The 27640-nt window shown below is 41.3% G+C and overlaps 1 protein-coding gene and 1 long non-coding RNA gene across 8 annotated transcripts in view; one reads left to right on the top strand and one right to left on the bottom strand.

The window, feature by feature from the left end:
* LOC144288987 (uncharacterized) overlaps positions 1-13812 on the bottom strand; it is a 44916-nt gene extending 31104 nt beyond the window's left edge. For 2 of the 3 annotated variants that reach the window (XR_013357051.1, XR_013357044.1), the window contains exons 1-2: positions 12936-13490; positions 11404-11845 (exon numbers count right to left, since the gene is read on the bottom strand). This is a non-coding gene — a long non-coding RNA (uncharacterized LOC144288987). Of the gene's footprint in view, positions 1-11403; positions 11846-12935; positions 13491-13664 lie in introns of those variants that run through there. The other variant, XR_013357049.1, reaches the window with a different exon arrangement.
* LOC144288978 (uncharacterized) overlaps positions 1-27640 on the top strand; it is a 40666-nt gene that overhangs the window by 5369 nt on the left and 7657 nt on the right. The window contains exons 3-6 of one of the 5 annotated variants that reach the window (XR_013357041.1): positions 20213-20260; positions 23540-23812; positions 25172-25479; positions 27128-27318. Coding sequence is in view for 2 of the 5 variants with exons in the window: in XM_077857120.1 (XP_077713246.1) it covers positions 20213-20260; positions 25172-25358 (235 nt within the window). In the remaining 3 variants the exon portion in view is untranslated. Of the gene's footprint in view, positions 1-7411; positions 7697-20212; positions 20261-23539; positions 23813-25171; positions 27319-27640 lie in introns of those variants that run through there. The other 4 variants (XR_013357040.1, XM_077857120.1, XM_077857111.1 and 1 more) reach the window with 4 other exon arrangements.

Below are 27640 nucleotides of genomic sequence, written 5' to 3'. Positions count from 1 at the left end.
TAATTCCTCAGTACTTAGGACAATGCCTCACACAAATAGTTTCTTTATTATCTTTGCTCAATTAATTGACTTGAAGCCATATGTTCCAGGTTCATCCTGGAGAAAGGCATAGCAAGCGACAGGAGTAAGACACTGGGTTAGAAGCATGATTTTTGGAGTCCGAGCTTTGCAGTTCCTCTAACTAGCTTTGTGATTTCAGACACAAGTTACTTGTTTTTTTCCCCCCTTATTTCTAAAATTGTACTAAATTTGATATCTATGTAAAGATTTTTTTCTGAGAATTAAATATACACTAGAGTTGAGATCTCATAACAGACATTTTTCTGTTTTGTTCAATAAATAATCCACATCATATAGAGTCTAGGTGTGGCCAGTAACTATGAGTGCATACCAAATCCAGCCCATTGCCTATTTTTGTATTGCCCCAAGGGCTAAGAATTGCCTTTACATTTTTAAGTAGTTGAGAGAAAAGCAGACTATGTGATAAAGATAGTATATGGCTGTAAAACCTAAATTGTTTACTATAAACAACCTGCTGAGAAATGAAATGTTAAAAATATCTCAGTTTTTCTAATATCAAACAGTTCATGTGGTGCTGTGCTGCTTGAAAATGGCTTACTAAATTTTTAATAATTTTTTATCCATTAAGAATAACTTACTCCACTGTTAGTGATTCAAGTACTATGATCCCCTCACCCTTAAGGACAGTGGTTTCTAAGTTCTTAGAGCCTTCTGACCAGTTTTTTTCTAGACAGAAGACCCATATACAGTGAAAGGACATATATTGTTTTTGATAGACAACATCCATATAGCACCCATTCTCCCTTCTTTGGATAATTCTGCCAAAAATTTTCTGTAGGAAATACCCCCTTCCCTTCCTCAGTCCATGAATGTCAGAGGGAATTGACAACACTTGTGGCTGTCGGAGAAGGCATGGGACATAGGACTGACCAGCCAGAGCATCACATTCCCCTGGCCCCAGCAACTGGCTGAAGGACAGACACATGGCTCAGTCAGGGCCAGAGAGAGACAATAAGCATTTAGTGTGCCTTTTAGGAAGAAAAGCACACTCTCTTTTCCACAAGACTTGAACCTTAAATAATGAGGGGTTTGAGCCCCTCGTAGCCATCTTGCCATTAATGGAATTTGATCATGCAGCTGAAATGGAAAAGAATGGCCAGGAAATGGAGAGAAACTGAGTCCAGTGACATTTTTTGAGCCTCTGGATCAAGAGTTCAACTGACTAGTCTTTTTGGCCATCATGGAACTCAATAAATTCCTTCTTCCACCAAAGCCAGGTTGAATTAGAGCTCGTTGGTTTAAAAAGAAAGGATAATCTAAGTGATGCACCTGTCTGGTGTATTCCTCTTTATTCTATGATTTAATCTAGCCACCTAGATAAGTGGAACAGGTGGCTTTTGAGGGAGCATCATCAAAAAGCAGTCATTCACTCCAGAAACATGGCATAGGAACCATTGTCAGAGATTCAAAGTCTGTAGGAAGCCAGCTGTAGGATATTTAGAGACAGAATTGCAGAATTTAAAAGATTGATGTGACTTAAGACAAGACCATGTATTTAGGGGATCACAAATCCCAAAACACGCAAAGCCAAGATGGGAACAGTAAAAGGGTCAGGAGTGAAAAGAGTAGCAGCAGATGTACAATGAAAAATGACCAATAAAAAAAAAAAAGAAAGAAAAATGACCAATAGCATTCAATGTCAGGGACCCGACATGGAGGGGAATAGTGGGTCCCAGGCTGCACTTGGAGACCCTGCCTCCGTGAGCAGCCTCCACTGAGTGTCAGCTGACCACTGCACGTGGGAATGGTGGTTCAAGATGAAAGATTTTATGTGAAATTGGTCTTTGACTGTTGCCAACTAAATTGCTCTTTTAAACTGTGTGATTCTAACGTAATATATTCTCAAGCCATACTCAGGCCATAAATTGCCAGAACATTCATTATGCAGATGGGGGCAAGGTGGTGGCAAGGGAATAAATTAACCTCCCCAATGGACCATGTCTTACTGCAATGATACACAACTACTAGCAAGAGGCAAAGACTAGACTCACATTCTTGTCTCCTGACTTATTCTCTGCATTGAACAGGCTGGAGATGACACTGTAATAAAAGTAATCCTCCACACCTGGAGAACAATCCATACCCCTGGAGAACAGTCCATACCCCTGGAGAACAGTCCATACACCTGGAGAACAATCCATACCCCTGGAGAACAATCCATACCCCTGGAGAACAGTCCATACCCCTGGAGAACAATCCATACCCCTGGAGAACAATCCATACCCCTGGAGAACAATCCATACCTGGAGAACGATGCCAGTTTGTGTAGCATTCTCACATAAAGTGAAAATCTAATCCTCATAGAATGTAGGTACTATTCTATTCCCATTTCTACTTCACAGATAATCTGGAAAATAAAGTTCCTGGAGATCGAGGGGCTTTCCTGAAGCTTAGTAAGAAAGTCAGAACTCATGTATTCCCAGGACCTAACTCATCATCTTTCCTTCTAATCATACCGGCTTTTCCTCCTGGGTCCCAGATCTCAGTTGAAACGTAGCACCCATCCCCCTCCTTACCCTAAGACACACACACACAGGCTGATTCTGCTTTCTAAACTTCTCTTTGATCTCTCTTTTATCTCCATTACCATTGCCATCAATTCACACCAGCATCACCACATCAGGCTTTCTAAGCCTCATTATTTATTTATTTATTTATTTATTTATTTATTTATTTATTTATTTATGGATTTTATTTATTTATTCATGAGAGACACACACAGAGAGAGAGGCAGAGACACAGGCAGAGGGAGAAGCAGGCTCCATGCCGGGAGCCTGACGTGGGACTCGATCCTGAGACTCCAGGATCAAGCCCTGGGCCAAAGGCAGGTGCTAAACCGCTGAGCCACCCAGGGATCCCATCTCCTTCTTTTTTTAGAATATTTTATTTATTCATTTGTCAGAGAGAGAGCACATGCAGGGGAGAGGCAGGCAGAGCAGAGAAAGAAGCTTCGCTTCTCTGCTTAGCAGAGAGCCTGATGTCAGACTCAATCCCAGGACCCTGGGATCATAAGCTGAGCTGAAGATAGACACTTAACCCACTGAGCCACCCAGGTGTCCCTCACCTTTTCCTTCTGCTGTCCATACTCTCTATCACAGCCAATGGGAGCCTCCTAAAATGCTACCCTAGCCTTAGGCCTGCACTATCTTGTCCTGCTTTCATAGCATTCATCCCATCATACATCATTATCTGTGCACTTATCTCCCCCCTTCCCCCCCACCAGACTGAAAACTCTAACAAAGGAAGGATTTGTCATTGTATTCCTGGGACCCAGTACCTGGATCATAGTAGATGCTCAGTGGATGTGGAGGAAAAGAGAAGGGAGGGAAATGGGGGAGGCAGAGAAGGAGAAAGAGAAGAGAAGTCTCCCTTTTAGGGAGACTAAAAAAAAAAAAAAAAAAAAGAGGACTAAAGACTTAAGACTAAAAAAAGTCTCCTTTTTAGACTTTTAGGGGAAGTGAGAAATCCATACAGGCTACAAATGGGGGAGCCATTTACAAGCCTATTCCATGCACTGCTAAAAATATATAAACAGCTGAATGAAGGATTCAACTTGTCAAAGATTAGTCATAATTTCTTGCTATTTTCAAACAAAAACATTGCAAATTAAGAGCATTTGATGCTAATTTCAAAGTTCTCAGTACCACCCCGGGTGAAAATGATGTTACTTTAAAGAAAAACTTGGACACTCTACTGAGACACTCTACACACTTGCTAATTAGCCACTGATTTTATTATTTTATTTTATTTTATTTTATTTTATTTTAATTTAATTTTTCTTTTAGCCACTGATTTTAAAACCAGCAGTGCAACAGGAACACAACTAAGCTGGTGTCTGTTTATAGACAAGTGGCCACGAATGACCTTGGTTCTCTTCAAGCTGCCCTCCCCCAGGGCTGAGACATCTAATGAACTGTTATCTGATCATTGTTTATCCAGGAAAAAAATCTATAAGTATCTCCTTTATGTCCATTAAGTTACCCAGTTTTGGGTAACATCCAAAACCAAATATTTATTCTCCCGAGATGTCCATGTCCAGAGAGGGATTTGTTTTCACTATGAAACATGACATTCCATTTGGTCCTGATTCTTTGGCACTATAATTTTTTGGATGCGTTGTTACTGAGTATTTTTGTTGCAGATGGTTATATAACAACAACATTGGAGCCTGGTGCATAATTAGTCATGGAAAAATTGTGTCCAGCTCATGAAATAAAAATCCTTGGAATTGTGGCCAAATATTTCTATTAGCTCCCGAGGCATTTGAGGGTTAGAGACCTGCTCTAAGAGTTCATGAAAAAGCAGAGGGAAAAAGGATGATTTCCTCCCTCTTCGAGGTTCCAGTCTTGGTTCTGCCCCTGACTGGCAAGTTATTCAATCTCATGGAGCTTTAAAAGATCCAATAAGTTACATATATAAAGCTTTTAATTAATTAATTAATTAATTAATTAATTAATTTTATAAAGCTTTTATTCAAATAAACCTGACCAGGACGGATTTCTAACAAATGCATCTCTCCTTAAAATCCTTATCACAGTAACCATTTTGTGCATTTTCCTGAGTTAATTTTTTTAATTTAAATTCAATTACCCAACATATAGTACATTAGTTTCAGCTGTAGAGTTCAATACTTCATCAGTTGCATATAACCCCCAGTGCTCATCACATCACATGCCCCCACCTTAGTGCCTTAGTGCCCATCAACCAGGTACCCCATCCCTTCACCGTCTCCCCTCCGACAACCCTCAGTTTCTTTCCTATAGCTAAGAGTCTCTTATGCTTTGACTCTCTCTTTGATTTAATCTTATTTTTCTCTCCCTTCCCCTATGATCCTCTGTTTCTTAAATTCCACATGTGAGTGAAACTTATAAGTGTCTTTCTCTGATTTTCCTCTAATTTTGCTCAGCATAATACCTTCCAGTTCCAACTACACTGATGTAAATGGTAAGTATTCATCCTTTCTGATGGCTGAGTAATATTCCATTACTCACACACACACACACACACACACACACACAATATATATATATAACATATTCTTTATCCACTCATATATCAGTGGACATCTGGGCTCTTTCTGTAGTTTGGCTATTGTGGACATCGCTGCTATAAACATTGGGGTGCAGGTGCCCTTCTGGATCACTACACCTGTATCTTTGGGGTAAATCCCCAGCAGTGCAATGGCTGGGTCATAGGGCAGATCTATTTCTAACTTCTTGAGGACCCTCACACAGTTTTCCAGAGTGGCTGCACCAGGTCACATTCCCACCAGCAGTGTAAGAGGTTCCCCTTTCTCCATGTCCTCACCAACATTTTTTGTTTCTTGGCTTGTTAATCGTTGCTGGTGTGAGGTGGTATCTCATCGTGGGTTTGATTTGTATTTCGCTGATGCTGAGACGTGTGGAGCATTTTTTTTTCATGCGTCTGTTAGCCGTTTGCATTTCTTCTTTGCAGAAAGGCCTGTTCACGTCTTCTGCCCCCTTTTTGACAGATTATTTGTTTTTTTGGGTATTGAGTTTGATGAGTTCTTTATACATCTTGGATACTAGTCCTTTATCTAATAAGACCTTTGCAAATATTATCTCCCATTCTGTAGGTTGTCTTTTAGTTTTATTGACTGTTTCTTTTGCTGTGCAGAAGCTTTTTATCTTTTTTTTAAAACAATTTTATTTATTTATTCATGAGAGACACAGAGAGAGGCAGAGACAGAGGCAGAGGGAGAAGCAGGCTCCCTGCGGGGAGCCCAATGCAGGACTCGATCCCAGGAGCCCAGGATCACTCCCTGAGCCAAAGGCAGATGCTCAACCAATGAGCCAACCAAGCTTCCCAAAAAGCTTTTTATCTTGGTGAAGTCCTAATAGTTGATTTTTGCTTTTGTTTCTCTTGCCTTCGGAGACTTATCTAGCAAGAAGACGCTGGGGCCAAGGTCCAAGAGGTTGCTGCTTATGTTCTCCTCTAGGATTTTGATGGATTCATGTCTCACATTTAGGCCTTTTATCCATTTTGAGTTTATCTTTGTGTCTGGTGTAAGAAAGTGGTCCAATTGCATTCTTCTAACGTGGCCGGCCAATTTTCCCAGCACCATTTTTTTTGCAGAGACTGTCCTTTTTCCATTGGATATTCTTTCCTGCTTTGTTGAACATTAATTGACCACAGAACTGAAGGTCCATCTCTGGGTTCTCTATTCTGTTCCAATGATCTATGTGTCTGTTTTTGTGCCAGGACCACACTGTCTTCATGATGACTGACAGCTTTGTAATAAACCTTGAAGTCCAGCATCGTGATGCCTCCAGTTTTGGTTTTCTTTTTCAATATTCCTCTGGCTACTTGGGATCTTTTCTGGTTCCATACAAATTTTAAGATTATTTGTTTCAGCTCTTTGAAAAATGTTGATGGTATTTTGATAGGGATTGCATTGAATGTATAGATTGCTCTGGGTAGCATAGACATTCTAATAATATTTAGTCTTCCAATCCATGAGCATGGAATGCTTTCACATCTCTTTGTGTCTTCCTCAATTTCTTTCATAAGTGTTCTGTAGTTTTTAGAGTACAATATTTGATTAATGTCTGTTTCTATAGCAGATTGTCAGTGCCCCACCCATATCCCTTGCATTCTGTGATTTTAGGGAGTTCAGCCAATTTCTGTATCTCAGGTCTTGAGAGGTTTTCTTGGAAACCAAAGGCTACTGTGTAGCCTGCTGAAATGCCAAGAAATTAATAGCCTCTGGCAGAAGTCCTCAACCAACGATCCTCTAAAGATGGTGTGTAAATACCCCAACTGTCTTACCCCTTGGGAGGGAAAATACTGAGGTGTGTATTTTACATATTTTCTCAATTTCCTACAGGTTTAAGCTTCACTGTGCTGTTGACTGTGGCATCTGACTTAAGAGGATGCCCTTTACTGACTGCCTTCCCTTCCCACCTCTGTTTCCTGCATCTACCAAATAGACATTGGGATCTTTGTCTCAGTATTTGCCTCTGGGGCAGCCTGAACTAAGACAGCCTCTTTCCTAGGGCAGTAAGCTTATGATGAGTATAGATGACTTATTCATGACTGTGTCTGGTAATAGGTGTTCAGTCAATAATTGAGGGGAAAAAGAGAGAAAGCGTTATTATTGTTGATGTTGTCAATGTTGTTATTCAACGTAAAATACACAGCCCACCCTTCACTGAGAAGATTCAGCAATACATCTGATTCTTGGACAAAATCAGGTTCTGGGACCTTTGTATTTCACTTAGGGAAAATGAGAAAAGACTTGGGAATCAGGTTTTGAGGAAAGGCTACCAGATGAGAGGTAACGTCTGTCCTGTTTTTCTGTCTGAGTCAGGACTGCAAAGGCAGAGATGACTCGCTCTCTAGTGTGAAAGCCTCCAAGGTTGTCAGCCCTGTGACAGACACTTAACAAGACTTCAGAAAGCATTGACCTCAGCCAGCACACTGTCTCAAGGAGGTAACTCAGAATGAAAGTCAAATCGACAAGCCATTCCTATAATTGAGGCTGAAAGTGGGAGAAGCTGTAGATAGAGTTTGTGGCATAAAGGACAAGCATGTCACCTCAGGAAAAAGTACAAGTCAAGTCAGCATGTCACCTCCCACTGCTGGCTATGCAGAGATTTTAATGAAACATTCTTGGGATTAATCTGCACCAAATGCCTGCCTCACCCAGCTCCTGACAGGGGGCAATTTATAGCTTAAAGAGATGTCATCAACTTTAATAGGCTTCAAATATCACCTTAAAATCACTGACTTCTTACAGGGTCCAGTTTTCAGTACATCTCCTATCTGCCTGTCCATTTCACTTCATTCAGGAATAGTATTGGAGAGCAAAAGAATAAAAAAGCCCTCAAGCTTTAAGGCTAGAAAGGACCTTATTAGACAAGGAACCACAAAATCAAATGTCTATAGTAGCCAGCAGGGAGGATAAATGAATGAAGTAGCTGGTCAGGCTCTGTCAGGACCTGGAGAATGCCTGCTGGGCTCAAGGCAGCAATGCTTTTCAATCACAAGTAATTGTTGCCAGGCAGAAGTTCAGATCCAGTGTGGCCAGATTTTTTTTTTTCAAAAGAAGCTGTATATCCAGGTTTATAAATGAAAATTTCCCATCTACTTAATTAAGTACTAATAATTAATTTAATATTTTAACAATAATAAAACCAAGTGATAATAATAAAAAAGAACAAAATTACTGCACATTTAGTAGTCATCTAGAACTCACCTGCTGTGCTGTAGGGGTTGTTAAAGTAGTGACACCTTTACATTTTTAAAAAATTTTTTTATATTTATATATTTTTTAATAATAAATTTATTTTTATCGGTGTTCAATTTGTCAACATACAGAATAACACCCAGTGCTCATCCCATCAAGCGCCCACCTCAGTGCCCACTACCCAGTCACCCCCACCCCCTGCCCTCCTCCCCTTCCACCACCCCTAGTTCATTTCCCAGAGTTAGGGGTCGCTCGTGTTCTGTCTCCCTTTCTGATATTTCCCACTCATTTTTTCTCCTTTCCCCTTTATTCCCTTTCACTATTTTTTATATTCCCCAAATGAATGAGACCATATAATGTTTGTCCCTTTACATTTAAATTGGTAAGCAGTCATTACAGCAGGCCCTCCAAATGACTCCCACCACTACCCTGGCACTCTTTGCCTGCCCCAGAATGTCAGCCTGCTCCATCATCCAGCGACTAAAGGGTTAACATATAAACAACAGGTCACCTGGAGGATCCTGTTTCAGCACCATGGCCAGTGTCTGGTTGACTTGATCAGCATTTGCATTACACTTGTGAGGTATTTTTAGGATCACCTCTCCATAGGGGTTAACAAAACACATAGGCCTGGAAATGGATCCTACCAAAAGCCAGTTTGGGACCCCTGATTTATTCCAATTCCCCTTATTTGATAGTCAAACAAAGGTTGACACAGAAAACATTAAGTTAATTAAAATTAAGAAGCAAATCACTGAGAGACACTGATAAGAGCCCAGAACTCCAAGCTCATAGGCCAGGGCTCTGTCCTCTTCATCAATAGCTATCAAACCCATGGAGGGTATGGATTGTTAAAAGCACAGATTTCTCTTAACTCTTATCTATAGAGAACAAACAATGGTTACTAGAGGGGAAGTGGATGGGGGGATGGGTGAAACAAGTGATGGGGAATTAGAGTACACTTATCATGATGAGCACTGAGTAATGTATAGAATTGTTGAATAACTATATTGCACACCTGAAACTAATATAACACTGTGTGTTAACTATGTTGGAATTTAATAATTTAATTTTTAAGAGAGTGGCAACAATAAAAACACAGATTTCTGCCAAAACTCTGGAGTTGGTTGGCTCAGGCATGACTATTTTTCAAAAACTCATCAGATAAATCTGATGATCAGCAGATCTGCAAAACATTGCTGCAAACTGTTACCACTGGCGTACCAGGAAACCTTAGCCACCCAAATTCCTCTGTGGACACATTTGGAAAGCAGGGTAAAGTCCCTAAGGACATATTATTTAAATAAATCTCATTCGAATATCACATAGAAGACATATGTGTGTATGTTGGGAGGGCAAATGGTTTTACACAAGCCCTTTAGGTCTGTCTTATTGTTATACTGAAGGGAAGAAAATTAAAGGAGGAATTTTTGAGGTTGGCAATAATTAAGGATCAGAGAAATGGAGATTACACCAGCATCAAAACAGGACTATTACTTACTAGTTATACATCTTCAGATACCTCCCTTAAGTTTTCTGGGTCTCACATTCTCCATCTGTCAAATGGGGATAGCAATACCCAGTAGGCAAAATAATCAGTTTTCAGAGATAAATCAGTCAATTCTGGATTACCCTGCCTATAGACTTCTCAGTGACTGCTGGCGCCTCAACCAGAGAGCCAAGTGGATATGCAGCTTCTGCTCTGCTCACAGGAGCAGCAACACAGGTTTATCAGCCCCTTCCCAAAGCCCAAGTCTAGCCACAAATTGAAGGACAGCTCAGGCCTTTGTGATATCTTCACACCTCTGATTCTTATACTGATGAATCCAGCTCAGGTGTCAATAATTGACACTAGGGCTTTGTCAGCAGCAATGTGTTGTCCGTGAAAGTCTGTCGGCCTACCCACAATGTAATGGTAGAGCTTCCCTTAGTCATAAGACACTTCTCACAGTACTGACATATAGTGGCAACTGTGATGGCCATGATTATGATTGCAAGTGATTTAGAATACCACTCTATAGCCAGACAGATCAAGGAGCAGCTGTGTGACTTTGGATATTATTTCCAAAAGTCTCATCATCAGTGAAATAAAGGCAATAGTGATTATCTCCTATATTGCATTATTACAAGAATTAAATGAACTAATACAGGAAAGGGCTTAGGTTGGTGCCTGACATATAGTATTCAGTAAATGTTCTTTTTGGTGATAAGATTAGTATTAATTTCAAGATTCAACCCCAAGTTTGAGAGAGCCTTGGCAATAACATGTAATATTTGGTGCTAGAACCAGCAGCTTAATGGGTGCCCATGGCCTGATGAGAGGCTCACACAGAGCAATGCTCCATCTGGGCCCCTGTGGGGCACACAAGTACTGAGAGGTTTAGGAGCCTCCTTCAAGTCTCTGAGTTCAACAAGGGGTTGTTTGCTATACAGTCTCAGCCCATAGCTACCAACAGCACTCTCTCAGTCTCAAACTCTTCTGCCAGAAAGGTTGCTAGTAACCCAGCCAGCCACCCCTGCTTCTGGAGCTTGGTTAAGTGAAGTCAAGGAGAAGCGCTGAGTTATCTTAAGCTTCTGGTGGCCCAGAAGACTCCAGTAAATGTCAATTGCAGATCCCAGATCTCCACCCACCTCTTCTAGGCAGATCCACGCAATGGGTATTTAGGCAGGCAGCCAACTCTGGATTCCGAAACAAACAAGCTTCATGTTATTTTATCTAAATTTCTAATCTTCCCTGAGAGCTCCAGGGTGCAGCACAGAGCCTGGTAACAAGGAGAGAGGCTGCCAGAAAGAGAACACCTGGACCCAGAGCCCAGTTCTAGCACAAACTCAATGTGTCATTGTAAGAACCAAACAGATATGATTATATAAAGGTCTATAAAGTATAAATCAGGATTGCCGTTATTAACATTTATTATCATTACAAGTGTTTTGAACTTTCAGTCATAAAACTCAATGTGCAAAAATGTAACTTTCTATAACTGAACTCAATTTTTTAGTTAAGTTCCCATTTTGCCTGGTGCATAAACTTAATCTAGTTACTTCCACATATACCCATTCTTTGCCAAGTAAATGCAAAAATTTCAGGATTAAAAGTGTTTTCTCCTACTTACCTTATTTTTCTGGATAGGAGATCTCAAGTATCCCAGAGTGGAGGTGAAAGATAGGGCACTGAATCTTATTGAATCTTGGTAAGGAGGAGGCAGTGGATCCACAGTGACTCTGATCCACACATCTCCTTCAGACCCAAAAGTCCTCTTTATTTCCAAATTTAGATACAAAAGTGCTTTTCTTTGCCACTTAGGGAGGGCTGTCTCAGGCTTTTTGGTAACTAGGCACCAGAGTACCATCCATTTGTTCCTACTGCCAAGTTTGCTGCACCAAATTAGGGTAGGAATGCTTTGGGTATCCCCCTGACACATCTGGGAAATTAACTCCCTTCTGTAGAAGATCCCTTCAAACCCGTTAGATGTCTCCACGGTCACCGGCCAACTCCGGATATCATCCTGGTCATGGAGTCATGAATCCAATAGACTTCATCTCTGCCCTATGGAGCTAGTGACAGAAGACAAATAATAAAGTCAACACATAAATGAATGCAGGATTGCAAATTGAGAAAGTGCTATAAAAATAACAAATATGAGGCAGTGGCAGAAGAAAAGAAGGTTAAGGGGTGCCTACTTATATAAAGTGATCAGAATCAGGTAAGGTGTCTGAGGACATGATAGGTAAGCTGAGACCTGAAGGAAGGGAAGGAGGCCATATGGGAAAATTAGGATTATGGAGAAGGGATGGGACAGACGCTCCAAGCATAGAAACAGATATGGAGAAAAGGCCCCAGGGCTTCCAGGTTTGATATGGTACTGGAATACATGGTCAGGGTGATTGAAACACAATCAACAAACAGGGTCTAAATGTCATGGTGAAGAGTTGGAATTCATCCTAAGAAAAATGCTAACGTCATAGAAACATTCACTGTTAGTTTTTTTTTTTTATCATTAAATGATTTTAACCAAGGATGAGATAGATTTTTTCTTATAAAATATTATGTTGGCAATAATTCTCAACAGTCATAATATGGTCACCCCTTAGACATTTGGAAAGAAGACATTTGGAAACATGTAGGGACATTTTTGATTGCCACAATGATTTGAGTATATACTACTGGCATTTAGGGAAGTCCAGGGAGCTAAACCACCCACAATACACAGGACAGGTCTACTTAATGAAGAATTGCACCCCCAAGTCCTTGTATTCCTAGCAAGATTGAGCAGGTATCTGGCAGCTGTGTGGAAGTGGGGGTAGGACAAACATGTTAGCAGGGACGTAATGAGGATTGCATTGGCATTGTCCAGATGGGAAAAGATGATGGCAAGAGTAGGGCTGAGACCTCGGAGATCAAGAACAGTGAAAAAGTGTGCAAATATGAGCAGACATCATAAACTGGCCACGCTGTTTCCTCTCAAATGAGACACAGTCCCAGAGAGTTTCTCAGTTTGATTCCTGGTAACCATTAGCAATTGTTTCCAGTTAATAGCCGAGGCAAACCTATTTGGAAAATACCTGATTGGGTTGTGATTCAGAGACAGAGCAAATAGGATACAAAGGGAAGAAAATAGGGAGTAAGTCTGGAAAAGGATGTTACCTTAAATGCCCAGATGAGCTCCTTAAATAGAAAGGACAACAGCTCTTCCCTCTTTTAGAGGATTCCTCCTGGAAGCCCACCAGATTGTTATCTCTCTCTCACTTATCTCTACCAAAACCTCACAGATGCAATTTGAATGTTCTCCACAATTAACAACAACAACAAAAAAAGTCCGTAAAGACTTGCCTATCACTCAGAAAATTAGCTGCCATGCATAATTAGGTTAATTTGGCATGATATTCATCTGAAATGTGAACATGCTATTAATAATGAAAGCAAACATATGGAGCAAATGTCCTTGATCTGCTGAGGGAGCGGCTAAGTCATGAGCTCCACACACAAATTATCACCATGCCTTTCCCAGAAAAGAAGGTGGCATGATTAAAAAGACATCACAGAGGGGCGCCTGGGTGGCTCAGTCAGTCAAGCATCTGCCTTTGGTTCAGATCATGATCTCAGGGTCCTGAAATTAAGCCCCATGTCAGGCTCCCTGCTCAGCTGGGAATCTGCTTCTCCCTCTTCTTCTGCCCCTCCCCCGGGCTCATGTGCACACGCACGCTCTCTCTCTCTCTCAAATAAATAAAAATCTTAAAAAAAAAAAAAAAAAGGCGTCACAAAAAAAAAAAAAAAAAAAAAAAAAGGCATCACAGAGTTCCAGAATCTCAAAAAAGTCTCCACTCAGGGAATTTATCACTCTGTGGAAAGAGCTAGCGTTCAGTTAACCCTTACCACATTTCCTCTCTGCTTCCTAATCAACCCCATCCTTTTGTGGACAGAGATCACAGATGGAGCCCTAGAATGAGGTCAACTCAAGTTTTCCATTTGTGAAGTTGAAAGAAATATAGTAAGTGGGAAATAGGAGATGTGATATACACAGTTTCCTTGTTGAAAATGCCAGATTCATTAGACTCTTTACCAACTGCATCTTTGTTGCATCACAAAGGCTCCTGCACTGTCATGACCCATCCTGGAGGCTTGATGCTCTTCCCCCAGGCAGTGTGGTACTGTGATGCACACTCACAGGTGTAAGCACTCATGTGAACACTTAGAAATCAAGGAAAGTGTTTGAAGCAAGCCTGCCTAAATCCAAGATATTGAAAATAGACCACAAGGAAAGCAACCTGTGTTCTCTCTCTAGCCCCCCTGAATTATCTACCATAGCCATTGGGTCTACCTTTCATACTAAATCATACACAAACGAGGCTTTTTTGGGACACTTGGGTGGCTCAGTTGGTTAAGCATCTGCCTTGGGTCAGATCCTATCTTAGGATCCTGGGATCAAGCCCCAAGTCTGGCTCTCTGCTCAGCAGGGAGTCTGTGTCCCTAACCACCCCCTCATGCCCTCTCTCACATGCTTTCTCAAATAAAATTTTTTTTTTGAAAGAAAAACAGACTTTCTCTTAATTTTTCTAAAGGATGCTCTCATCAAGAAAGCTTTCTAATTATAATTCAATCATGATAGAAAATAGAACGGGGGAATCCGTGATTTAAAAGGCAGTTATTCAGTGATTCTTGACTAATAGGTACTAAAGACATGATGCTGGACATGTTTCTAAACCAAAGCCAAGGGGCAAGAGCCCCAACACTAGAGATGTACCCAAGGTCCTGCTGGTCACATATTGGACCTAACCAAGCATTCCTGTGACTACTGAGAGGAAAAAATGGTATAGCTGGGCCAACTGCTCAAGTTTCCACATATTTCTGGATGGTGACGTCATATATCTGAATAGTACAAGACCTGAAACTGACCTTCAATCCAAATTATCCATGCCACCATGCAGAGCTAGCTTGTGGAAGTTTACATAAATTATTTTCCTATTTCAATATATTTGGAGACTTTAGTCTTTCCAGAATCATTTACAAGATGATAGCAGATACCAGTGATGGCTCAATTCCCTCAGTTCACTTGAGGTCACCTGAAAGTGTGACAGATGATTTCCTCCTGTCTCAAGCATTTGCACCTCTCTTCTTCTCTGCCTGAGGACTTTCTCCAGCAACACCAGAGCAACTCCACCAAGTGGGGGTGTAAACTGGATCTGCAAGCATCAGAGCACAAGGGATAATCCTCAACCAATAGTGATAGAAAGGAATAAATGCCTTGATTTCCTTGCCTTCTGATGGACAAGTCCAGGTATATTCCATACAGGTTCTCACAGGGCCCTTGGACAGATGGATCCCTAATAACTCATTCATTTACATACCTCTGTCTCACTTTTCTAGTCATTCACTTTTGTGCCTCCTGAATTCATCTCCAAAATAAAATGTCAACTAAAGTCTTTGAATTAGAGTGTGCTTCTGTAGGAACCTAAACTAAGACAAAAACAGGTAGTTTTAATTATTCCTTAATTAATATGCTTTATAATATAGTACTTTCTTACATATTTGGAAATATATGTGTGTGTGTGTGTATTATATTCAGGTATGTATATAAAAGTTTTTAGTGAATGAAATCACATTATGTGACAAACACAAATTCAAGAATACACCACATAGATCCCCCTCAAAGAGAGGACCTTTTGTCCCAGATGCCAGAAGTGCTGTCCAGGTCATCTTCCAGTGGTCAGCCCACCCAGAGAATGCTCACATACAGAGGGTGCCTAACTCCCATGCGAGTCCAACACCCATAATGGAGTTCCATGTTTTATATAGGAGAGATTATAAAGAAGAAAACCAAGTGAAAGCCATTGAAACTGTCTCCCCATCAGTAGAAAGAGTAACTCTAAAACAACAGCACATTCCGGGGGTAGGTGAGGAGGTGGATATTGGCCACCCTTAAAGATTCTAAACAATGTAGGGAGGAACGGAAAGGAAAGAAATGATGAAAATTGAAGAGCTTCAAAAACCTGTAGTACAACATCAAACACACCAACGTAAGCATAAGAGAAGTCACAGGGGAGGAGAGAAAGATAGCAAGAGTATTTAAAACAATAATGACCAAAAACCTCTAAAATTTTATGAAAACCTTTTCCCTATATATCTGTGAAACTCAATAAACTCTTACAGTATAAACTCAAAGAAGTCTACAGATAAAAATAAAAAATAAAAAAAAAGTAGTCTACAGCTGTACACATTATAGTCAAATTGTCAAGAAATAGAGTATATAAATAGTCCTAAGTGGCCCTGGTAATTAAATATTTCAATTCACTGAGGAAACTTGGATTGTTCAATTAACAGAGTTGGGCCATCAGATTAGTGATTCAGAAAAGAAATAATTAAAAGTATTCATGACTCATTCATTTTTTCCAAAATAAATTCTTAATTGATGAAATATTTATATGCAAAAGGAAGAAAGAAAGAAAGAAAGAGAAAAGAAAGAAAGAAAAGAAAAGAAAAGAAAAGAAAAGAAAAGAAAAGAGAATAAAAGAAAAGAAAAATTTTAAAAAACTAGGAAGAGGTTCTGGTCCAACCTGACAGCCCAGGAGGCTTCTGAACCCCCCACCTCTCATGGACACAGCAACTCTACAGATACATATGGAGCAACTCCCTGTGAAAGGAATCCAGAAACTAACTGGGCAACTGCTACACATTAAATGGAAGACTCCCCACACAGAAACAAAATGAGGAGGGAACCCATGACTCCTTACTACTCCTTGAGGAGCAAAGGTTTGGATCCAACATCTAGCAACCCCAACTTTGAAATCTTCCACCGGAGCCACAGGCCCCAGGACACCTAGCTCTGAAAGGCAAAGAGGCTTGGCCCACGAGACCCCTAAGACTATAACAAAGCAAGAAGCCATTCTTAAGAAGCTCATGAAGGTCAACTGTGGCTATACTCCCCCCACCCCCGGCTCAGACCAAAAGGGCAGACCGCAAGACCCACCTCCCAATCTTTCCCTGAAAGAGCCCAATTTGCATACTTCAGAAGTTACTGCAGAGTCAAGCTTCTTGTTTATCACACATCCAGGAGCTGACTGCACCTGAGAGATGAGGGAGATGAGAGAGGCCAGTGGATACTTTCTCTGCACTCCCCCTCTGGCCCAATTCAGTCACTGGTATGTATCTCCCTGGAAGGAGTTTGTGCACATATCTGGTGCCCCCAAAATGAAAAGACATCCTTTGTAATGCGAGAAATATATCTGCTATAGGGTTAACATCCAAAATATAGAAAGGACTCCTGCAATCCAACAGCCAAAGAAAAAAATCCAATTAAAAAGTGGGAAGAGAAATTGAACGTACAAACTTTCAGCTTTAAGATCAATGAGGTCTAAGGATCTAATATAATATATGTTGACTATAGTTAATAACAATTATAAATTGAAACTTTCTAAGAGAGTAGAACTTAAATGTTCTTACCAAAAAAAAAAAAAAAAGGTAAATATGTGAGGTGATGGGGGTGTTAATTAACTAGATGTAGGGAATCCCTTCACGATGGATAGGCATATCAGATCACCATGATGCACACTTTAAATACCTTAGCATTTTACATAACATGTACATTTTAAATATCTTAGAAGATAAATAAACAATAAAGCTGAATTTTCTTAAAGCAATAGGAAAAAACACAAGTAAGTATATTTATTGCCTTAGGAAAAAAACATCAGTTTTGACATGAAAACTAAATGCGATGAAGGAAAATCCTGACAGACTTGATTACATTAAAATTTTAAATTTTGGAGTGACAGAAAGTAAAACTAAAATCAGAATGGAAAACAAAAGATAATATTTGCAACACATGGAATACATAGAAGGCTTAATACATAAAAGTGTTTACTAATCAAAAAGGAAAGGAATTCACAGAAGAAACAAGAAATAAAATAACCAATTAACAAATAACAACCATGGTGACTATCACTTATATTTAAAGACATAAAATTGGGCAGCCAGGGTGGCTCAGCGGTTGGGCCCCTGCCTACGGCTCAGGGCGTGACCCCGGGGTCCCGGGATCGAGTCCAGCATTGGGCTCCTGAGAGGAGTCTGCTTCTCCCTCTGCCTGTGTCTCTGACTCTCTCTGTGTCTCTCATAAATAAATAAATAAATAAAATATTTTTTAAAAAATAAAAAAATAGAGACATAAAATTAAAACAATGCAATGTCATTTCACATGTCAAATTATGTTTTATCTTCCTTAAATCTATGTCAGTGTAGACAAGGATGTGTTTGCTAAATACCTAGTAGTGCAATTGCTGGGTCATAGGGTAGCTCTATTATTAACTTCTCGAGAAACTTCCGCACTGTTTTCCAGACTGGCTGCACAGTTCATGTTCCCACCAGCAGTGCAAGAGGGCTCCCCTTCTCCACATCCTCACCAACATTTGTTATTTCCTATCTTGTTAATTTTCTGACAGGAGTGAGGGGATCTCATTGTGGTTTTGATTTGTATTTCCTTGATGCTGAGTGCTGTGGAGCATTTTTTCATGTGTCTATTGGCCACGTGTACGTCTTCTTTGTAGAAAAGTCTGTTCATGTCTCTCGCCCATTTCTTGATTAGATTATTTGTTTTTTGGGTGTTGAGTTTGATAAGTTCTTTATAGATTTTTGGATACTAGCCCTTTATCTGGTAAAACATTAGCAAATATCTCCTCCCATTCCATAGGTTGCCTTTTACTTTTGTTGACTATTTCCTTGGCTGTGCAGAAGCTTTTTATCTTGATGAAATCCCAATAGTTGATTTTTGCTTTTATTTCTCTTGCCTTTGGAGACGTGTCTAGCAAGAAGTTGCTGTAATCAGTCAATTATTTAAAATTAACCATTTGTTCCTGCTTCTTTAATCTATGCATTATAGCTCTACTATGTCCATGCACTGTGTGGACTATGGAAGATGAGAGGGAAAGGAGAGATAGAGGACTGTTTATGATTTTCTGAGAAGGAAAAGACTAAACTGAGTCCGAAAACCCAAAGTCTTGTACCTTCTCTATCTCTGTGTGACTTTGGATATGTTACTTCTTTGTTCTGGGTCATAATTTTCTCTATGGAAAATAAAAATATAGAACTAGATAATCTCCCATTGCTCTTCCAACTCTGATATTCTTTAATTCTTGTTTTCCAGTATTTCTAAGCAACATTTTATATATTCTGTCGTTCAGAGATGAAGCTAAAAAAGTAATAAAAGAAATGTTTTCATATTTGTAGTCTATGACACAACTACAGTGATTAAATTTAAGGTTTTGAAAAATACAAATGTAATGATCCAAAGGGGCACCTGCACCCCAATGCTTATAGCAGCAATGTCCACAATAGCCAAACTATAGAAAGAGCCCAGATGTCTATCCACAGATGAATGGATAAAGAAGATGTGGTGTATATAGAGTCTAAATACTTACCATTTACAATGACATGGACAGACCTAGAAAGCATTAGGTTGAGCGAAATAAGTCAATCAAAGAAATACAATTATCATATGATCTCACTCACACATATGTGGAATTTTTTTTAAAGATTTATTTATTTATTTATTCATGACAGACATATATAGAGAGAGAGAGCCAGAGACACAGGCAGAGGGAGAAGCAGGCTCCATGCAGGGAGCCCGACGCGGAACTCAATCGCGGAACTCAATCCCGGCACTCCAGGTTCGCGCTGTGGGCCAAAGGCAGGCGCCAAACCACTGAGCCTCCCAGGGATCCCCCATAAGTGGAATTGAAGAAACAAAACAGAGGATCATAGGGGAAGGGAGGGAAAAATAAAATAAGACAGAATCAGAGATGGAGACAAACCATAAGAGACTCTTAGCTATAGGAAACAAACTAAGGGTTGCTGGAGGGGAGGATGGTAAAGGGATGGGGTAACTGGGTGATGGGCACTAAGGAGGGCATGTGATGTGATGAGCACTGGGTGTTATATGCAACTGATGACTTATTGGACTGTACATCTGAAACTAATGATACACTATATGTTAACTAATTGCATTTAAATAAAATAAGTTACTAAAAAAAACAATTGATCCTCACCCAATCGGCTTGAGTTGCCAAGACATATGACTTCCCATTATGATCTGTCTGCACTGGTTATTTTAATGATCAGACCTGATGAATTGCAAGGAATGATACATCCCTTTCAGCATTGTGTCTAAAGTCAAATAGTTAGGCACCTTCAGGCCAAAGATCTCCCCGCATCTTAATGTAATTTCATAATGAGTTTTAGGAAGACTTTACATATAATTTGCTAAACCTTGAGGCCAACGTTTGAATTATTTTCTATCAAGTCCTGTTATATGTCTGGTGTAAAGCATTACTCTAGAATTCAGAAATTTTATCCCCAATCTGAGCTTTCTTACCGTAGCGAGACCTAGACTAGATATTCATTCCTCTTGATGACATTTTTCTCTCTGGCTCTTCCAGAAACAAATGCTGGGACAAAGATTCAAGAGCAAGAATTTTATTCAGAAGGTAATTCCAGGAAACAGGGAAGGTAGTAGAAAAGTAAGATAGAGTAGGAAGCAACCAATAAAAGGTGAGTTAGTGAGCTAATTACTACTTCAGGGAACTAGAGCTTGATTTTTCTGGGGAACCCTAAGAGCCAGTGTAGATCACCCCCTTCAGGGTTATCTACTGGAGGGAAAAAGGGACTAGGGTATTTCTACAGCTACTCAAGCCATCCTTCATTGTTACTGTTCCTGGAGAGCATTATATTGCTCATTCGGCCTTCTAAAGAGTAAATTCTAGCCTCCAGAGAAAACCCTCAGGCAGTTAGAAGGCTGTACTACGACATAAAGACCTAAGGGGATATTTTGTGAAGAAACAGTTAAATTTCAACTAACAGGAAGGACTGAGTGAGAAGGAATTTTAATCTTGGGAGAGGAATTTAAAGAGCTTTAGATCAAATCCCCATCTCAAGATTGTATTTGTTGCCCAAAATGGCCCACCTACCCATTCACTGACTTCCCCAGATCTCTCAATGCAAAAAGAGACTTAAAAACCATTTCGGGTTAATCAGAAGTAAAATATTTTGCCATAATAAAATCACTGTGAATGGAAATTGGAGCTACTCCATGAAAAGGCGTGTGTGGCTGAGCTCAGAGCTGCCAATATGCACTTTATTGGTGCCGGGAAGAGGTAATTGAAGTGAGCAATTCCTCACTAACAGTGGGTAAATGGGCTTTAGCAGCTATGGCAGGAAGCTAGTAATCACCAGGGGACTCTCTGGGCATGCTCCATGAAAGAGACCATCTGAGGTCATTTGTGAGGATGTGCACCCAGCACTGGGTAGCCTCCACAGAGAGGGTCATGGCACCACTTGTGAGTTCTCCCATTCCTCCCTGATCTCCATCCCTCCCTGAATCGTGCCAAAGACGCTTTCTCCCTTGTCACCCCTCAACCACAGGGCAGTGAAGGACAGTCCCATTTCTCAAGGTGGTCTCTTCACTTCCAGGGCTCCAAGCCTTAGTCTGGGAGAGCTGTCACAGAAAAATAGAGCCCTAGAGGAAGAGGAGGGGTAGCTGATAGTTCTAAACTAAGAGCAAGGAGGAAATAAAAAATTCATGAACCAAATCATTGGTTCATAACTCGCCTTATGATGCCAGCTTTGGTCCAAGTGAAGGAGAGGGAGTGGAAGGAATGCTAATGGGGCAGCTGTTATTGCTCTGAATAGGTAGGTGGGCTATTCTGGCCACAGGGGTTCTAGGGGTGACAGTCCTTGGCTGACCAATTAGCCACCATCTTCCATTAAGTTGTTCTGTGTTGAGAGGCTCCCTTTTGGACTCTGGTCATGCACTTCATTTGAAAGAAAATCTTCTTGGTAGAGAGGAGGAGACAAGCGTGTGATTTATCAACTACTCAGGGAGCAGCAAATCTGGGCTTCAAACTCCCTGCACATTTTTGACTGCTGTCTGTGCCCGGTGTACCTCATAAAACAGGAGGCAGGAGTCTGCAGGAGAAGACAGGGCAGGCACATTCTGACATTTGATGGAACTTCTTAACCTTCCCATGCGCCACTCAATGATATTTTCACGACGTGCAGAGGTAATTAGGAGATGACTGAGAGGAAGCAACAAAACAAAACAATAGAAGCATAAGCTTTGCTCTTTGAAAGAGGAGAAAAGCTACCAGTCCCATGTGCCAGGGCACGTACAACCACTACTTCCACCAGCAGAGAGAGGCTTTAGTCTAAGCTGTTTCCAAAGGTAAATTGACATGCTCCCTGTGGGGCCTCTGCTTCTGTAACTCCGGGATCCCTGCAGGGCATAACCCCCCAGAATGGGCCACCCACACTTTACAAATCTGCCTTCAGTTCCGCTCCTTTTCCTGCCCCTCTGAGTTTGGCATTGGAGGCCTTTCTGTAAGTGAATCTCAACCTGCCATGACCACAACGGCCCCTGATGCTCTCCCTTGTGACCAGCGAGGCTGTAGTCAAAATGAATCACTTTTGGTCCCTTGGAATTACCCTGAACATTCATTTGCCAAGCTCTGGGCTATGTGCTTTTCATTTATTATCTCATGTCAGCTCTTACCTCAATTCGGTGAAGATACCGCCATCGCCTACCAGATTAAATTAATTTCCAGATTAGAAAACCAACTACAAGGGGTTATAATAAATAATAATAATAATAATTAAATAATAACAATAAAATAAATTGCCTAAGGTGTCAAAAACTAGTGTTAGGGCTAGAATCCGAATCCAGGTCCGTTTACGCCACACCTATGCTTTTAATAATATGATACACTGCTTCTCATGGGAGCCTTTTCCCTTTAATTAATCTGTTTTTCCCAAGTTGTTTAAATATTTATACTCTCTTCTTCATGAGGGTTATCCCTGTGCAGAAACTTGCTGTAGTTAAAATCTTGACGTCATTTTAAATTTCTAAGGGAAGCTACCTTCCCCAGAAGCCTATTGCTTCTCTCAAGAGCTCCCTATCTCCTTCCTTTAAGCAGGAAATATACATGAAACAAGACCTTTAATTAGCCCTCATTATTAGCTCCTACATCCTCTAATAATTATCTTTGGCGATGTCATCTTGAATCCCTCGGGTATCATGGATACTATGAACGATTAGAGGCTGTTCTGAGAGCTGGCCGTCAGTCTGATTTGTATTAGGCCAATTACTCTAACTAAAATTAAAATTTGTCAAGGATAGTTTGATGATGAGTCTTGGCAGCTAAAGGGAGCCCTTAACGAGCCAAGCAGCACTCTTTGGCAGAAGCACGGTGGTTTCATCTCAAGGTGAAGGTCTGGTTGTTAGTGAAAGTACCAGAGATCAAAAGGACAAACTTTTCAGGATTTGTAGCCTTGGACAGACTCCCTGGCTTGCTGTCACTGGAATCCACCCGGCCAATAAGTGCTTCGTTCTCTCTTGTGGTATTTGGCGGTTCTCAATAAAGACCAAAGTAGAAAACATGGACCCAGGAGCCAAGGACTTTAACGTCCATTTGGTATAACACATCTATTAGGTGCCTACCTAATATCTATTTCCCCCATTTTAACAGAACCCTGGTTTTGTTGAAGCAGCAACATGATCTGCCAAAAACCAATCTTTTGGCCAGACTCCTTTTTGTGAAAGTCAGTCTTATAACGCAGTTATGGCTAAAGAAACCTAAAAGGACGTCTGCTTCAGAGTTTCTGGGAAAAAAAAAGTTTATTTTTTCCTAATAAAAGGAAATGGATATGGTTATTGTTTTCTTTTGTCTTTTCTCTCTTCCTTCCGCTTGGGATACGCATGCAACTTCTGAAAGCGCATCTGTTGTCTTGAAACATGAGGTGATAATGGAAAGGATGAAATCCAACCTAAGGATGGCAGAACAGAGCTGGAGAAGGGCCTGGATCCTTTTTGTCCAATCCCTTGGCTGTTCACCTCCCAATTAAGGTTCTCTAGTTAGGTTTTCCTGTGACTTGCTGCTGAAAGCACGCCCGGTAGGTAGACCTGGGAAGGTGAACAGAGAAGGATGCCCAGTGTCAGCAGTCCTATCCGAAAACACCATGAGGTGGCGGCTGAGCGTGGAAAGCAGGTGAGACCAGTGTGGGCTATCACGATCCCCTCTGCGAGTGCCTTTAGGGCAATGATCACTCATTAATTCATTCTCAGGGGACAATGGTTATGCTTATGTGTCAGACATTGGCTGTGTGATGCTGTCGATGCAACAATACAACTATTCTACAGTTGATTAAAAACATGAATATTTGTAGATTCAATGTCTACAAAGTGTACAATGTCCTACTCTGGCTGCCACAGCCAGGAGCCTCCTCTACCTAAGCCCCTGAGAAGGTTCTTCTCTGCTGCATGGCATTACCTGTGGTGTGTGCTCATCATTTTATTGAGGATAAAAGCGGAACATTCTGGAATAGGAGGACATCCTGAGGCTACCTGCCAAGGTCAGTGTGTAATGAAGCAGTGAGGCCGCCACTCTCGCCAAACGCTGCTCAGCCTCATCTTTACTTACTTTGACTGACCTTTATGTAATAACTGTGTTTCTAAAAATCTATGTCAAATTGAGTCACATTTTTGATATGCTATGAGGGTTTACTGTTTCACTACTTAAATCAATCTTGAGTCTAAATTTTTCTGAAAGGCGAATATTTCTCTTAATAGATTTGATATTTGAAACCAGATATTTGGGTATCATACTTTCATGCAAAAGAAGTCTGAGGTATTGTCACTAGAGTATTATGCAAAATTCACCTGTGATAAAGTCACTACTGTGGCCCCTAATGCCCACTCTACCTGCAGCCTTCTCTGTCCACACTAAAGGGAACTCATCCTTTTTTTTTTTTGCCTCATTCAGGCAAAAAAAAAAAAAAAAAAAGTGCCATTTTTCTTAATACCTCTTTTTCCTTTACACTCCACATAACAATTCCTTACCAAATACTGTTGGTTCCACTTCCAAAATACACACAGAATCTGGAGCCCCATCTCCCCTGCCACTGGGTTGGTCCTCCTCACACATCTCTCTGCTGCCATACTCACCTCCCTACAGTCTGTTCTCCACCTGATGACCCAAGTGATCCTCTCTTTTTACTTTTTCTTTTCATTTTTTAAGTTGAAGTATAGCGGACACATGTTACATTAGTTTTACATGCACAACATAGTGACTCAACAAATGTATATGTTACGCTCTGCTCACAAGTGTAGCTACCATCTGTCCCCAGACGTCATTACAATACCATTGACTATATTCCCCATGTTGTGCTTTTTATTCCCATGACATATTCATTTTGTAATGGGAAGTCTGTATTTCCCAGTCCCCTTCCTCCATCCTCCTCTTCCCCCACCCCACCCCCGGCAACAAGAAGTTTGTTCTCTGTATTTGTGGGACTGTTTCTGCTTTTTGTTGGTTTGTTTATTTATTTTGTCCTCCTGATCCTTTTAGGGTACAAGTGCGAACAATTAACAGCTGCGCTCAGAGTCCTTCAGTGGCTCCCATCTCACTCAGTGTAAAAGCCGAAGTTCTCCCAATGTCCAAGAAGATCCTGCATGCCCGGGCCGTGTCCTTCCCCGACTGCTGCTCCATCTGCACTGACCTCCCAGCTGCTCCTCAAACTTGCTCAGCTCCTTAGGGTCTATGCACTGAGTGTTATTTCTGTCTGGAATGTTCTTCTCCCTGATATCTTTGGGACTGAATGCTCTTCCTCCTTCTCTCTTTGCCCATGTCATCTTCTGAGATGGACAAGGGCCAAGGTATGGGGGGCAGGTTGGGTAGAAAGGGCTCAAGTATCCTCCATTCTCCTCTTTTTAACCAGAGTAGCTTCAATTTTGTGTGCTTTATACATTGGAGTTTCTTGTAAGATTTGATGTGAACACAGGACTCCACTGCCTTAACAGAAAGCCTGAAAAAAACATCATATTGAAAGGGGAAAAATTGGTGGTTGGGAGATTTATTAGACATGGTTGCTGTAATTCAGATGAGAAATGATAAGGGAGGGACCAGAGTGGTAGTTACATGAGTGCAAAGAAATGAATGGACTTGAGAAATATCTATGGAAGCAAATCCACTAAATGTGTCAATTGATTGGCTGTGGGGCATAAGAAAGAGTGCAGGACATTCTCAGGCTGGGTATGTGGTGATCATTTATATAAAATGAGTGTGGTATTGCACATGGGAAAAGCAGTTGTATTGAGTTTGGGGGATTGGAGACATTTATCAGGAAACTACCAAAAGTCAAGGTGAGCTCAGGTAGGCCTGGAGATACAGGAGTCATTATTAAAAATAAGAATACCTGCCGTGTGTTGAGGGCTGGTCGTATGCCAAGCATTGTGCTAAGCACTTCCATTTCGTAGGGCTATTATAAGGGTTCCGTAAACACTGAGTACATTTATTTCAAGTGGGATCCCTGTTCCTCCCATTCACTACAGTTAGTGTAACGTAGAATGTTGATGAGGAAAGAGAGCTTTCTAGTAGACACCATGGGCAAGGATGCTGCATGACCTCTGGGAAGAACTGGAAGCACACTTTCACCTCCTCCAGGCTGTTCCTCCACCTCCTATCTGTCCTCCTCTCCTGTGCCTCACAGCAGTAGAGCAGCTCACCCTGGGCCTAGTTCATCTAACGGAATACGACCGCTAACAACTCCCAAGCTTGATGTGGGCCAGCACTTTCTCAGCCCCAAGTATGAATTTTTAGGGAAATGATTCAGTTGGCCCAGCTTGTGATGAACCAATCCCCTGCAGCCAGGGGGTAGGGACACGCGGGGAAATCATGTGGCTGGAAGGAAGATAGAGCAACATCTCCCCAACTATGGAGGGGAGATGGGTTATTTCCCAGAAAAGATAAAGAGCTGGACAGACAAATCAAGATGTGTCTCCAACAGGAAGCTGTCATCACCCCATTTTACAGATGAGCAACTGCAGAAGCTACACAAGGTAGTGACATGTCCCAGAGAGAGGAAAACGACAATGTAGGAAGGGACCGGGGAGCTCTGTTTGGGCCTGTGTTTGCGGGATAATTGGGAGACGAGAAGCTGGAGAAGGCGCCGTAACTGTCGTTGCCACACTTGCATCCTCTCAACCTATCCAGGGAGGTGTTCACCGACAGTTCCGGTTCATGTTGGTGGCTCTCTGGGTCTCTGCCTGAGAATGTTCTCTGGTCCCTGGATGCAAGGGGAGCCAGAAGCGCCAGCCAGTTGACCCATGAGGAATGATAAACAGGTACTCGGGCTTCCCCAGCCCCCCGGGGAAACATTCTGCGGGATATTCCAAAAAGTCATCAGAGTTCCCAACGAGGTGAGCCCCAGCTGCCCACAATGGTAACCCGAGCACGACGTAGCTCTTCGTCTTTCTTTTCTTGCTGGTCTTGCTCTCTCATTCCCTCGTTGTTCTTCCTTGGAAGCTACCTGCACTCAAACGGTTGTCTCGGGGTCGGCCTGTGAAGGAGCTGAAATTAGGAGACCATGAGGACGTCTCAAAGACTGTGCATAGAGAGACCAGAATAAAACTCATGAGAAAAGCCAGAGAATGGGGACCAGCAGCCAACACCTGCCTCCAGGAGATGCCCACTCCTCAGACTTGGCCCTGAGGCAGGTGAGCATTTTGGCAGCCGCTGACCAGAGCCATGCATCTCCTGCCGCAGCGATGCTCCAGCAGACAACCTGAAGGGAGCCTTTAATTATGCTCCAGATCAGTCAATAGATCAAATGTATAAATGAGCAGACCACTCTCTCCTTATTATTATGCCACTGCTCCAGTCCTGCCCATAATCTGGGCCCATATCCAGGGTTTTGTTTTGTTTTGAAAACAGCAAAAGAAACAACATGATTTTTCTGTTGGAAAAAAAAAAAGACACTCCATCAAGTTATTTTTATTTCCTGGCTGACAGTCCTTTCGTAATCTCCAGTGGGTAGGA

This window comes from Canis aureus, chromosome 1, assembly GCF_053574225.1.
Source record: "Canis aureus isolate CA01 chromosome 1, VMU_Caureus_v.1.0, whole genome shotgun sequence".
Lineage (NCBI taxonomy): Eukaryota > Metazoa > Chordata > Mammalia > Carnivora > Canidae > Canis > Canis aureus.
This window is presented reverse-complemented; position numbering and strand designations above follow the sequence as displayed.